Source organism: Triticum urartu, chromosome 6 (genome assembly GCF_003073215.2).
Source record: "Triticum urartu cultivar G1812 chromosome 6, Tu2.1, whole genome shotgun sequence".
Classification (NCBI taxonomy): Eukaryota; Viridiplantae; Streptophyta; class Magnoliopsida; order Poales; family Poaceae; genus Triticum; species Triticum urartu.
In genome coordinates this window covers 543,609,505-543,624,567 of record NC_053027.1, presented here as the reverse complement: position 1 = coordinate 543,624,567, position 15,063 = coordinate 543,609,505, and the positions used below count along the sequence as shown (strand labels likewise).

Sequence of the window (15,063 nt, the reverse complement as noted above, 5' to 3'; positions counted from 1 at the left end):
CCCATCAGATGCAAACTTGTTGACACCCAATTAGATTATAGAAGAAGTGGTCGGGAAGTCATCGATGGAAACCAGAAGACACTGACATGCACGGTCTGAGATCACCGCCCCGCAAAGGAAAACATGGGATAGGGGTTGTACAACACAAGGCCGTGCCTATAGGGGTGTGCGGCCGCACAGGGCCCCACATTTTGCAGGGAGCTCAAATTAAGAGCACTTCCGTTACTTCAGGGCAACAGGCTCCGGCCTCCTCTAGCCGACGCGTGGTCCATTGTCATCATGTTCGACTTCCAGCACTTCGATTGATCGTTGCTAGCTGCCGCTCCAACCGCTGGGGCAATGGCTGCACGGTGGGCATCATGGGATATAGCCTTCGCTTGAGAATTTTTCCCACCACTGATGCTATGAACGGTCGCGGCATAGCTAGTAAGGCTGCCAGAGAACTCCGCCTCTTAAGTCTCAAGGTATGTTGGTAGTTTAATTCTATAATTTATAGTCTCAACTCAAAAGTTCAAGTTTATATCGCGCCTTAGGAGCTAGCACCCTGACGCATGATGTTCCAGTCCTTATATGTGTCGATACCTTAGAGACATTGCACATGCGGCGGATGAATTGTTCATGGGATCTATGAGGAGTTGTATGTGGGATCAAGAGGGAGCGACTAGTATAGAAAATGGCCCTCCGGTACAAGAATAGAAAAATTGAAGCTGGGCCATTGGATTCAGGATGGATGGCACGGATTCTTCTGGAGAATGTGTACAGATAAATGCATGCTTCTGTGCAAAAAGGACCTTTGTCTCTGTTGAATTTGCTTCCTACATTCTGTGCCATCAAACGAGAGCCACACCCCTATTTCATCTTCCAACTGCTTCCCGACGGCGGCGGCGCTCCAGCTCCGGCGTCACAGTGGCGTGATCTCGGCAGTGAGCCGGTGACCATGGGTGGCGACTGCGACGACCCGTCGTTGGACTGGTAAGGCCCCGCTCCTCCTCCTCTTCTTCAGCCCCCCCCCCCCCCAGTCATCCTCTTAATTTCTAGGGTTCTTGGTCTTGGCCTTGATAATTTCTAGAGTTCATGGTCCGGTGGGAAGATTCAATTATTGGCCTTAATTGTGAATATAAATGAGCTCACATGGCGGTCAGATCCCTATTCTAGGATCCGATCTCTCCTCTCTGAAATCAACAAAGATATGACGAACAAGGGGGGAACTAGATGTCAGATCCCTGTCTTAGTAGTTGTAAACAATTGTGTGGATTAATTTATCAAATGTTTTTACTCTGAGCTTGAACTACAGGGTTGCAATGTTTTGGCATCAACACTTGTTAAAATATTAGCAGGGCAATAGCATCAAATTAAGCATATATTCTGAGATGGTCTTCACATACATGCCATATTGCTGTAAATTAGTCAGGTCTGTTGGTGGATGATAGAAGTAGGGAAAATGACTGAGTTTGGTACTTTGATATGATGGAGTGACCACAACTTACATTTGGCATTTTGGCTGACTAATGACGAAATGGTAGTGACCCAAACGATTTCTGTGCAAATTAGTGATAGAAGAGATGAAACTTATAGGCCCAGAAACAATTAATCATACAGCATCGATGTTCTGAACAGAAATATGTGTACTTAGTCTCAAGATGAATATTCTGGACAGAAATGTTGTGTGTTGAACACCTTTCTTATTTGGTCACTCCATTTTTGTTCTACAAAAAGAATTAAGCTGAATGTATATCATAATAGCATTGTCCTGAGATGGGATAACTAGAGCTTGGGGTTACGGGTTTCCTGATAAGTAATGCTGCATGTGTACTAGTTAATCAGTTATCAGTCACTCCATTTTGTTAACAAATCTCATTCATAGATGGGGATATCCGAAGTCTATTTTGTGTTCTCTTTTGGTCACGGCGAAATGTGAGTCTGCATATTGTACATTAAGAATAAATAGAATGTAGCAAGAAGTCAATCCAGTCCTTTAATTTTCTCTCAAAAGAACAGTAAAAATCATTTTCCAATATGCGGTCTTCTGTTGTTTCTTATGCATTATGTGCTTTGTAGATACTAGCTGCCCTATAGGCATCAAATATACTGGTTGTACTACAGTCAGAACTAAAATGTTTGGGAGAAAAGTCAAATTGTATATTTTGTAAACCTAAACTTTTGGTCTTGCTTTTCTGTTCTGAAACCTAAATAAGAGGGTGATTTGGCATTGTTGCCGCTTGCATGCACATGGTCGTGTTTCCTAATTCTCCTATTTCCTGGCCAGAGGGTTTCAGAATAATTGATCCATCCATGACGTACACAACATGGCGAGATGAGAGAGCCGTTTGTTCAGCACGGCAGAAGCTCGACCAAGGTGAATAATATAAGTTGTACAACAATAATGGCTGCAGTTTTTTTTTCCTGAAATTTGACTAATAAGAAGTTCATGCCGTGGTGTTTAATTTGGATATTATTTTTCTGAATGACGAACAACTGTATTTGATAGGTCTGAATTTGGAATTTTTTAGTTGATTGTGTTTCAGTACATAGATTATGTATATATGTATATATATCATATGTGAGATTATATACGTGGAGATTAAATCCTTCTCTCGCAAGGATTAACTGAATGGTTCAAAGCTGACAAGGATTTGCTCCCATAGATAAACTAATCCCTGCAGCCTGCAGGTTGTGGGTGATCACCCAAACCCAGCAGAGACCTGCAACTGAACAGAGCCGTAGGAAGTGATATCTTTCTTGACAAGATTTTCTTGATTACATGTAATAAAGAGGGGGGGGATTGTCTTTGAATGATTTGAGGGCCATGTGAGGAAGAAATTTTTGATAGGTGTCAGCTCTCTGTTGTATAACTGAATGGTCACCAGTGGACAGTACCATGTATGCATTCGACCTCAAGGCGCAATCCTGGTCTGCTCTCGACTCGGCTGGCTAGGTTCCCCTGCCGCTCATCGGCATCGGTGGCACGGTGTTTGTGTTCGGCGTCCGCGTCAAGGATCACAAGCTCTACGAGCTCTGCTTCGACACGACCACCAACATGACCTGTTCTTGTACCAAAAATGACCCATCTTATGTATCAATTGATATTTATGTATGTCTGTTGTGTTGTGTTCTGGTAGGGTGTTCCACATGTTTAGTTCTTTTTTTTTTGAAATCTCCATATGTTTAGTTCTGATCGAAGGGGCTGGCTTAATTTTGTCATGTACTAAAATATTTGTGATGAGGATTTGTTGTCGTTGATGTTGTGTACTCAAATTTTGTGATAAGTATTAACATACCTCTTTGCCCAAGTTTCATGCATAATTAGTGGTGTCCAATAGTGTATTTAAATATGTGTGGCTTTTATGAGATTAGGCATTACTGTTGTGTAGAATTGAAATCTTGAAGGACGTAACGAATGGAAAGAAATAGATGAGGTGGTTACTGTAAACGTTGTGTGACATATTTAACTTTACCAGGGGTTTTTGCTGAAATGTACGTTTAAGTGGACTGAGATCCCTCCAGGGAAATCTGTGCCATCCAGCTTCAATCCAATGGCCCAGCTTTGATTTTTCTATTTTTGCACCAAAGGGACATTTTCTATACTAGGTCGCTCCCGGATCAAGAGGAGTAGATATTTATGGCTTCACCATCAATTACTTGCAAGAGTTCCTCAGATGAACGTGGTAAATTTTATTTTTTGATTTATACTAGCGTAGCCTATCCGTTCCCCAACACCATATAACAACTAACGCACACAAAAACACAGTCCAAACACAGTCCCGTGGTGACGCAAAAAATGGCCCGGCAAAAAGAGAAAACAAACTTTTCTTTTTCTGCCTACTCTTTCAAACAAAAATCTATACCGTGGGATACCATACCACAACAACCGCACTCCTCCACACATAGTTGCAGCCACGTCGAGCACCTACAGTTGCAGTTGATGGCAACACCTACAATTACATGTGTAGCGGCGGACATGCACATGCCCCCTCCCTCGCACAACAACGTTGCTTTTCGCAACCCCCAGTTGCAATTTGTGTTGAAGGCGTGCAGTTGCAGTCAGAGCCAACACTTACAGTAGCGTGTCTAGTAGTAGATATGCAACTGCCCGCCCCAAATGCCACATGCATAACATCCGCGCCAAACAAATTCAGTTGTATTGTGTTGAGGCGCATGTAGTTCTAGTCAAGGGCAAAACACTTGTTGTTGCGTCTCTAGTGGCAGACTTGCAACTGAACCCCCCAGCCCCCCCCCCCCCCCCCCCACACACACACACACCTCGCTTTTGCAACACCTCCACTCCATCACCCCTTATTTTGCAGTCATGTTGACGGCATGTAGTTGCAGTCAAGGGCAACAATTGTACTTGTATGTTTAGTGACGGACATGCAACTAATTCATAATTTTCAAAAATGATATCAAATTAAAATCATTAATTTTAAAAAATATTAATGAAAGTAAATAAATAAAATTACAAAAATAAACAAAAAAGGGGGGGATCCGTAAAAAACGACAATGAAAACTCGGTAGGAAGAAGAAAAAAAACAAAGAACCTTTACAATCCTCTCCAAAACCGAAAAAAAAAACATGTACATGACTCGGCCCGTTTATGTGGCATGTGCATTCGCTCCCATTTGTATTGCATCTCCAAAAAGAAAAGAAAAACGGCTCTGACATGTACTGTATAATTGAGAAAAAAGAACACCCAACAAAACATGAACACCACCGCCAGCACTATACATGGTCACAACGCAACATCCCAACATGATGTTAAGGAACTTGCATGTGCGGTCGAGTTACAATGTCTGTAGTTGTAAGTCTAGTGATGGGCATGCAACTGGTCGGCATTTCTAATTGCAACACATTGTGTATTTTTTTCTTAAATACGCACGAGTATGCGTATTATATATATTGAAAAAAAGAATGGGGGTAAAGAGCCCCTGCATGTTGAGATTACATGTTACATAACCCCATCTCCACCCAAGCACATTGTGTATTGTGCCGTTGCAATTGGGTTAGACTAGCCACAATGGGAGTAACTTCAGTAGTAACATCGAGTCCAACTCAGTAAATTTGCTTATGTGGCAATGCGTTAATGAGGAGAGAGGTAGTTGTAGTAACTTAACTAGTTACTATAACATCACATGTCTCAATGCAATATGAGTCTATAACCTAATAAATGAATCTTTGCATGTTACCACCCTTAAGTTACTACCCGCTATGAAGGTAGTAACATAGTCTAGGGATATGTGTATGTTAATAGTGTATGTTACTATCCATTGTGGCTAGTCTTATAGCTCTCGCGGTTGCGTGTCTAGAGGCTGGCATGCGACCGCAATAAAAATTGACACTTTTCTCTTGGGACAATAAATGACTTTTTTTTCACCCGCAAAAAAAATGACATTTTTCTTCAAATGGATAGATCGTGTTCGTATGTTATTTTCGGGTGGGACAATGAAAATTATGGACGCGTGGCCCCCGAAAGGCAACCCTCAATGGGCGCTTCACGTCGACGCAAGAAAACAAAAAAGCAGCGCCGACAAGCGTCCACGTCGCGTCAAGATTCGCGTCACCGAGCAGCACCAGCCGACTGGCGGGCCCCGCGATTCCGAGAGCTCCCGCCTTCGCCGGCCCGTCGGCCGTCGGCTCCACTCCCAGTCTCCCTCCCAGTCATAACCACCATCCTCCCCTTCCCTTCCTTTCTCCCTCTCATGGGCATCCCCACCTCCGGGAAAGAGAACCCAACCCCCACATGACGCCGCAGGCTGCGCCGGCGTCGGCGGCGCTCGGGTTCCTCGTCCCGACGCGCTGGGAGATCGAGGTCACCTGCGCCGCCGCGACGGCCCTCGTCCTCGTCCTCGCCGCGCTCTACGCGCTCCACCGCCCGCGCCGCGCGCCCGCGGCCGCCGACGGCCTCCAGCTCGTCGACAAGGTAAACAAAGCATCGACTGCTGCTGCTGCCGTCCGCCAGTGGGCAAATTTGGGCGCGGCGACGAGAGGTCGCCTGTTCTAACGTCGCGACCGTTTTTGTTTTGGCTTTTGTCTGCTCTGCTCTGCTTGGATTGCTGCTCAGTGCCACAAGGGAGCGCCCTCGGCGTATGCGGTCAACGTGAGTGTGGCTCGCCGTTGTTGTTCATCAGCCACTCTGACGGCTCTTTGGTTCGTGTGACTTATTGACTTGGGTGCGTGTCTTTCTGTCTGTCCAGCTGAAGCTGCTCGCCGCCAAGGATTTGATGGCGGCCAACTTAAACGGGAATTCAGACCCGTATGCACGCATCACCTGCGGCCAAGACAAGCGTTTCAGGTGCGGTTCGATACTCTTTCATCCATGCACACCCCCTTCTGCATTTCTCTTCTGAATATGGGCATCACAGAGTCATATACTCCATGATTGGGGGCTTGAGAAAGTCTGAAAATATTTCTGTGGGGAAAACAATGGTGGCAGGGGTCCATGGAAACAGTTAGTACAAATGAGGAAAGCAGCCAGTTTTGGAGTGGTAGTCTACTTTTCCCCTTTGTTTCATCTCTTACTGTCTTACACCTTTACAGCTCCATGGTTCCTGGCTCAAGAAACCCAATGTGGGGAGAGGAATTCAATTTTGTTGTTGACTGCCTTCCTGTAAAGGTTATCACCGGCACTTTCTCTTCTACTCCGTACCTAATTTTGATTTTCTCCTTGAACATGCAGTGTCATAATAAGTCTTGAGCCAACATTAGGTTTCTCAATCATAATAAGTTTTTTCCATCAGTATTATGGGTGGTACTTCATCAAAGATGCACTTGGCATTTATTCTGTGCACTATTGTAGATAAAGGTGGAAATATACGATTGGGACATAGTATGGAAGAGCACAACACTTGGTTCTGTTACTGTTTCAGCTGAGTCTGAGAAGCAGAGTGGACCAGTTTGGCATGCACTTGACAGCTCATCAGGGCGGGTAATTGGTTTCTAAAAACAACTTGGTTTCTCGGAATCATTTGTTTTTCAGTTATCTTATCAATTTTTCTGCATTGTTAGGTTTGTCTCCATATCAAGGCGATCAGGGTTAATGAGAGCTCCTCCAGGTAAATATCTCATCTTTCATTAATTTGCTCTGATTTTTGTAATTATGTTAGATGGGAATTCTTTTGCAGTTTTGAACAGCTTTGGCATGTTGCAGTCACTTGCTTCACTTTTTATTTACTGTCAAAATGTCACTTGCTGAGGCTGATAATAATTTTCTGACGTATATCATTTTTTTTGTGTTTTATAGGGATCTAAACAACTCTGCTGAGGCTGATGCTCGTAAAAGGATGTCCTTAGACAAAGAAGGCCCTACTGTCGTTCACCAAAAGCCAGGTCATTTACAGACAATTTTTGGGCTACCTCCAGATGAGGCAAGTACCTACTGGCTACTGCTACTACTACTACTACATCTGTACCATAAGATAAGAAGTTTTTGCAGTTCAAATTGAACTGCAAAAAGTCCTATATTATGGTATGGAGGGAGTTCTAATTAAATAGATTCATGGATAGGTCTATTACCAACTTGCAATAGTTATTGTTTCATTGCTTTGTTTATCATCCAGGTTGTTGAACACACTTATTCATGTGCACTTGAGAGGTCATTTCTATATCACGGTCGCATGTATGTGTCTTTATGGCACATTTGCTTCTATTCAAACATCTTCTCTAAGCAGATTAAGGTTAGCTCACATACAATATTTTTCAATTGCACACTTTGATTGGTGGATTTACTTGGTTCTTTATTTTCGCTTAATCTTTTTTGCTTGTCAGAAAATATCCATTTTTAGTGTTATGTTCATTTCATTGTGTGTCTAAACTTCAAAGAGACATTTTGATGATCACATGATATTAACACATACTAATAAATTTTACTGAGATCTTTACTTAGATGCAGCCTGTCTGAGTATTATCTACTAGATTTAGCTTTTTTAACAAATAAATAAATATCTGTTATGTCGTCTATTTGCTGGATAACATCGTAAATGAGGAAACAATAGGATAACAGAGCTAGTGAAGAAATACTGACTTTGTCATTAGATCTAATTAAGTTAGATGATCAAATCCTTTTGTCATGTGGTTCTTAAATGCTATCTCCCTATTGTCTGACATGCATCAGTTGCCTCCTAAATGTGAATCACTGATGCTACCAATCCTGGTCAACAAGAGCATTTTTCACTATTTTTTCTCTATATTGTAGATTGGGTTGGATAACTTTAGTATCCTATGTGCTGCGGAAAATTTTACATTGTTAAAGCTAGAAAGCTTGTCTTAGAAATATATCCAATTGCTTACATGGTTGTGATACATTGTGAGACTGAAAACATGTTTTTCTTATATATGAAGGTTGAGCTCCCTTTGAGAGATATTGATGAGGTGAGCCTTGCCTCACTCTCCTACATCATTTCCTTGCTAAAAGTGTTACTAATCACTTTTGTCCTTCTTTTACATGTAGATAACAAAAAGCCAACTTGCAGTTATTAATCCTGCAATTACGATATTTCTTCGAACGGGAGCGGGAGGACATGGAGTTCCTTCCTTAGCATGCCCTGATGGTAGGATTTAATACTCGCAATCTTGCATAGGCATAACAACCTTTTGCATCTTGATTCTTACTCTGGCACTAAATATGGATATTGCAAACTTAAATCCCTTTCATTGATTTTATAATACTTAGTTGTCAAATCTCAGCATAGCCGGTCCCAAGCCCGAATAAAGGAGGAGGGTTGTGATAGGTTTGCCGACCCAATGCCAAAACCCGGCCACTCTTATGGAGATGAAACCAAGAAGAACCTCGTTGAGGCATTACCCTCTTACCGACGTGCCATATCAGAACCCGAGTGTGGTGTTAAATGGGCAAGGGCCGGGCCGTCGCCCCCACGGTGGCACGCCGTGTCTTGATATGGATACGGTGATAAGTGAGCAAGGATCATGTTGCTGCATCCTTAGTGGTGCACTACCTCAACGCCTGGGTGTAGTGAAAAATGAGCAAGGGTCTTTGCATTTGACTCGACGAGTTCGAAGGGTAAGGAAGCTAGCCAAGCCAAGTAGAATCCGCTTAGGTAGCTAGAAGGTAGGATCCCTAACGGGTAAGTTACGGGAGTTAGTTGATGCTGCGGTGAGGAGACGTGTTGATATCCTATGTGTCCAAGAGACCAAATGGAAGGGACAGAAGGTGAACGAGGTGAACGACACCGGCTTCAAGCTATGGTACACGGGGACAACTACAAACATAAACGGAGTTGGCATCTTGATCGACAAGAGCCTCACGTATGGAGTGGTAGACGTCAAGAGGCAAGGGGACTGGATTATCCTAGTCAAGCTGGTCGTTGGGCACTTAGTTCTCAATGTTATCAGCGTGTATGCCCACAAGTAGGCCACAATGAGAGCACCAAAAGGGAGTTGTGGGAAGGCCTGGAGGACTTTGTTAGGAGTGTACCTATTGGCGAGAAGCTCTTCATAGGAGGAGAGCTCAATGGCCACGTGGGTACATCTAACACATATTTTGAAGGGATGCATGGGGGCTTTGGCTATGGCATCATGAATCAAGAAGGAGAGGATGTCTTAAGCTTCGCTTTAGCCTACGACATGATCGTAGCTAACACCCTCTTGAGAGAGAATTACATCTAGTGACTTTTAGTAGTAGTGAGCACTATAGCCAGATTGATTGTGTCCTCTCTAGAAGAGAAGACAGTCGTGTTTGCTTAGATTGTAAGGTGATACCTGAGAGAGTGTTGTCCCTCAACATAAGCTTGTGGTGGCTGACTTTTGCTTTCGGACTCGTGTCCAGCGGGATAAGCGCTCCAAAGTCACTAGGACGAAGTGGTGGAAGCTCAAGGGGGAGGCATCTTGGGCTTTCAAGGAGAGGGTTGTTAAGGAGGGCTATTGGGAGGACGGAGACAATGCAAACAATATGCGGATGCATACGGTGACCTACATTCGGAAGGTGGCTTCAGACTAGTTTGGGGTGACCAAGGTAGCGGCAAAGCTAAAGATATGTGGTGGTGGAATGATGATATCCAGAAGGCTATTAAGGAGAAGAAGGACTGTTTCAGACGCCTGCATATGGATAGGAGTGCAGACAACATAGAGAAGTACAAGGTGGCAAAGAAGACCTCAAAGCGAGCTCTAAGTGAACCAAGGGGTCGAGCATATGAGGACCTCTACTAACGTTTAAACTAAAAGGATGGTGAAAGGGACATTTATAAGATGGCTAAGATCCAGGAGAGGAAAAAGAGGAATGCCAACCATGTCAAATGCATCAAGGACGGAGCAGATCGGCTTCTGGTGAAGGACGAGGAGATCAAGCATAGATGGTGAGATAACTTTGACAAAATGTTCAATCGAGAGATGAGAGCTCTACCATTGGGTTGGACGACTCCTTTGATGATACCAATAGATGCTTTTGTGTGGCAAATCCAGAGTCTAAGGTTAGGAGGCTTTAAAAAAGATGAAAGGTGGCAAGGCAATGGCCCCTTATTGTATCCCCGTTGAGGTGTGGAGAGGCCTTGGAGACATAGTGATAGTATGGCTAACTTAGCTTTTCAACCACATTTTTTGGTCAAACAAGATGCCCGAAGAATGGAGGCGATGTATATTAGTACCAATCTTCAAGAACAAGGGGGATGTTCAAAGTTACTAATTACCGCTGAATTAAGTTGATAGAGTTATGGGAGAGAGTCATTGAGCACCGCTTAAGAAGAATGACAAGCGTGGCCAAAAATCAGTTTGGCTTCATGAATGGTAGGTCCACCATGGAAGCGATTTTGTTGGTACGACAACTCATGGAGAGATGCAGTGAACAAAAGAAGGAACTGCATATGGTGTTCATTGACTTGGGGAAGGCCTACGATAATATACCATGGAATCTCATGCGGTGGGCCTTGGAGAAACACAAAGTCCCAACAAAGTACATTACCCTCATGAAAGACATGTAAGATAATGTTGTGACAAGTTCCGAACAAGTGATGGCGACACCAATGACTTTCCAATTAAAATAGGACCGCACCAAGGGTCAACTTTGAGCCCTTATCTCTATTCTTTGGTGATAGATGAGGTCACAAGGGATATATAAGGAGATATACCATGGTGTATGCTCTTTGCGGATGATGTGGTGCTAGTCGATGGTAGCCCCGTGGGGGTTAATAGAAAGTTAGAGTTGTGGAGGCAGACTCTGGAATCGAAAGGTTTTAGGCTTAATAGAACTAAAACTGAGCATGTGAGATGCGGTTTTAGTACTACTAGGCACGAGGAGGAGGTTAGCCTTGATGGGCATGAAGTACCTTAGAAGGGCACCTTCCGATATTTGGGGTCAATGTTGCAAAAGGATGGTGATATAAATGAAGATATGAGTCATGAAATCAAAGCCGGATGGATGAAGTTGCGCCAATTCTGGCGTCCTATGACAAGAGAGTGCCACGAAAGCTAAAAGACAGGTTCTATAAGATGGCGATTCGACTTGCGATGTTGTATGGCGCAGGATATTTACCAACTAAGAGGCGACATGTCCAACAGTTAGGTGGAGCAAAGATGCGCATGTTGAGATGGATATGTGGCCACACAAGAAAGGATTGGATCTGAAATGATGATATATGTGAGAGTTGGGTAGCACCGATTGAAGAGAAGCTTGTCCAAGATTGTCTAAGATGGTTAGGGCATATACAACGCAGGTCTGTAGATGTGTTATTGCATGGTGGATGGATAAAGTGTGCTGATAATGTCAAGAGAGGTCAGGGTAGACCAATCTTGACATGGGAGGAGTCCGATAAGAGATATATGAAGGAATGGAATATCACCAAATAACTAGCCATGGATAGGGGTGCATGAAAGTTAGCCATCCATGTGCTAGAACCATGACTTGGTTTCGAGATCTTAGGGTTTCAACTCTAGCCTGCCCCAACTTGTTTGAGACTGAAAGGCTTTCTAATTCCATGACGCTTTTTAGAAAGTTGTTGTTGTCTTGCTCTATTGTCTGACACTATAAATCATGACGCTTTTTAGTTCCATTTTGGCCATCCAGCTAAACTAGGTGCATGTATAATGTGGTCTTCTCTATTTTTCGGTTTGACTATGTGGTTTTCTGCTCCCATTCAACCTTCTATAATTCTATTTCTCAGCAGCATCAGCATGTTTGGTATTACTACTTATTAGTCGATGACTTGGTGTAGATTTCTGTTACGTGAGTGTAGATTGCATTCCACCATGACTTGAGATACATGTTTACTTGATGTGAAATTGGTTGCAAGCTTAAGAAGTGCGGAGGAAGCTAGTGATCATGCATTCATGCTAGAAAACAGACTAAAAGGGCATTGTTGACCAAAATTTATACTACAATATTCACACATTTTCTAGAGGCTGGCAAAAGGACTGACTATGGTAATCTAGATAAGATGGGAGGTTTCATCAATTGCTTTATGTCACCTTTTTATATTATTTTTGCAGGAAGAGTTAGATATATATTTGCATCATTTTGGAACAGAAACCACACAGTTAGAGCATTGGAACAAGCTGTGAAGAACTTCCATACCATGATAGAGGCTGAGAAACAGGTAGTGACATCTCGAGCAGCCTTTTCTCCACACATATTTTAATTAAGAATTTCAATATACATTGCACGCTGTTGTTGCATATCTGCAGTCTTACTGTTAGTGCACTAGTTTTGAAGCAAAGCTTTCTGCATGTTTTGCTGTTTATGATTGGCATTGATTTACATGATCGTGATCTCCATAATTTGCTTATCAAAATCGATAATGGCTTTTAATATATTTGGACTTTGGATTATAGGAATATGCTCGATCTGCATTACGTGCACTCAGTGGCTCAAGAAACAATAGCATGGAGACAGATGTTCCAGAAGAATGTGCTGATTTAACAGGGCTACTGCAACCTTTTGTCAAAGAAGAAGTTCTAGTCTCTGTATTTGATGTAATGATAACTAACTGTATCTTCCATGATTTTGCAATTGGTAATACAATTATACAACTGATCTTCAATCTCATCTCATCTCAGGGAACATTTCCGTGTACTGCAGACCAGTTTTTCAGTAATCTTATAAGTGATGACTCAACTTACACAACAGAATATCGGACAGCTCGTCAGGATAAAGATATCAACGTAAGTATCCAGCACAGTGCCAGCTCTCCGAGTCATGCATTATTGCTGACTAGAAATATTTCTGTATGCAGCTGGGCCAGTGGCACCTTGCAGATGAGTACGATGGTCAGGTGAGAGAACTTAACTGTAAATCCATGTGCCACAGTCCAATGTGCCCTCCATATTCAGCAATAACAGAGTGGCAGCGTACGGTTCTTTCAGCTAACAAAACCGATCTGGTATGTTTTTAATGCAAAACTGAACGTCCCATTATGACGGCTAACATTTCTCGAGTCATAGTATTACATTATGTTATATACAGTATATACTACTACAGATCATAAATAAATCGGATTTCTCATTTTCTATCTTTTAGGTATTCGAGACTGTACAACAAGTACATGATGTTCCGTTTGGTTCCTATTTTGAGGTACTTCTAGCTTAGTTAGTTTCCGTGAAAGATACATTTACATATCCATTTTATTGCAATCTACAATGCTATTCCAATTTCGAGCAAGCTACTTCCATTCTGATTCCAAAATTCTTTTATTTTATAGTGTTACAAATACTTATTTTTAGGTTGCCCTGTTAGAAATACAACTGTGTTCAACTATGATTTGGTAATATAGTTAACTGATGTTCCACTTTTCAGATACACTGTAGATGGTCTGTGAAAACCATCGATTCTAGTTCGTGCAGTGTTGACATTAGTGCGGGTTGGTGTTTTTCTTCTGATCTCCATGTGTAGCTTGTGTTCTCTTATTTCCTTTTATCTTATGATGTCTGTTCTCAGTGCAAAACTGCAAATGGAAATTTGTAATTTGATGGATGCGGTGGGCACTCTGTCCTTTCAGGTGCACATTTCAAGAAATGGTGCATAATGCAGTCTAAGATAAAGAGCGGTGCTGTGGACGAGGTATGAATTTATCTACTGTTGGCCTCTGTTTGATGATGATCTGTGAATGTGAATTTAATCCAACTTGTCCACAAACTTAGTAATATGCTAGTGAGATTTTACAATCAATAGTGAAATTACGCGCAATCAAGTTCACACATTTAAGCGATCAAAATAATCAAGGCACTAACTCCCGGTTCCAGATAAGCTGCAATCTGGATATGATCAGATTAATTTGGACATTAGAAATACAGATGTCTCTGGTTGTTTGGATGCTATAGACTTGCATATCAAGATGCAAATATTACCTGATTATTCTTTGTCTTTAGTCTCTGCATGTGGTAATTAATCCATTTAACTTTTAAGGTTGTGGTAATTATGTTTTGAAATCTTGCAGTTAAAGAAGGAAGTTGGAGAAATGTTAGGGTTTGCGGAGTCGTATATGCTAAAAGTTAGCTCCCCTAACCAAGAAGACGATGGTACTGCCCAACAAGGCAGCACGGCGCCAGACGCAGATGACATACCTGGTGATCAGTAACTAGCTGAGCATGCTCTCTTCTCATGACAGGCACCTTCGCACGATGGTGTTTTATGATGATACCCGGTGGACCTGTAACTGTAACTAGTCCAAATTTGGTATGATTGGCTGCCTTAAAGGTAAAAATTGTTTAGGAAATCCTATATAGTCTTATGTATGGCCTCTTGCATCATTGTGACACATACAAGATAGTTATTAAACGGTGAATATCAAGGTTTAGTACACAAACATCTGTATAAAAAGAAAGAAGCCATAACCAGCGAAAATAGGAATATATGCCTACACACATGCCTACTATTGAACCACCGTTCAAACTGGTTGTAAGTAACCCGTGCGATCATCTCTCATCGGTTGCACCCAGTAGCCATAAGCTCATGTACCTCCAAATGTCGTAAGGACCATGTATGGATCCATGTTGTAGACTTGAAATGACTTGCAAAATGGTTTGTATTTCCACTCTGTAAAAACACAGTCATTTCGGCAATTTCATAAAGCTCGAAGTGAAGCACATACTCCGTCCTGGATATTTGGCTTAACTCCCAACCAGTTTCCA

The 15,063-nt window shown here is 42.4% G+C and overlaps 1 protein-coding gene across 2 annotated transcripts; it reads left to right on the top strand.

The window, feature by feature from the left end:
- The first annotated feature begins 5,605 nt into the window (after nt 1-5,605).
- Nucleotides 5,606-14,738, top strand: LOC125515098 (BAG-associated GRAM protein 1-like). 2 transcript variants are annotated; one of them, XM_048680521.1, is made up of 18 exons: nt 5,613-5,914; nt 6,056-6,091; nt 6,189-6,286; nt 6,532-6,607; nt 6,791-6,919; nt 7,000-7,046; nt 7,235-7,358; nt 7,551-7,667; nt 8,332-8,361; nt 8,441-8,540; nt 12,427-12,533; nt 12,769-12,909; nt 12,994-13,098; nt 13,170-13,316; nt 13,454-13,507; nt 13,730-13,793; nt 13,932-13,993; nt 14,370-14,738. In XM_048680521.1, exons 1-18 carry the CDS (start codon nt 5,735-5,737, stop codon nt 14,508-14,510), a joined length of 1,758 nt encoding a protein of 585 aa, XP_048536478.1. In that variant the 5' UTR covers nt 5,613-5,734; the 3' UTR covers nt 14,511-14,738. The 2 variants fall into 2 exon arrangements, with proteins under 2 accessions (XP_048536479.1, XP_048536478.1); XM_048680522.1 differs by lacking the exon at nt 13,730-13,793 and having other exon boundaries at nt 5,606-5,914.
- The last annotated feature ends 325 nt before the right edge of the window (nt 14,739-15,063 follow it).

Excerpts from the sequence above, each read along its gene's own strand:
- LOC125515098 (XM_048680521.1), top strand. The coding sequence starts at position 5,735 with ATGACGCCGCAGGCTGCGCCGGCGTCGGCGGCGCTCGGGTTCCTCGTC. Across the intron at positions 6,092-6,188 it reads CCTCGGCGTATGCGGTCAAC|CTGAAGCTGCTCGCCGCCAA; the intron begins GTGAGTGTGGCT and ends CTGTCTGTCCAG. Across the intron at positions 13,794-13,931 it reads CAGTGTTGACATTAGTGCGG|GTGCACATTTCAAGAAATGG; the intron begins GTTGGTGTTTTT and ends CTGTCCTTTCAG.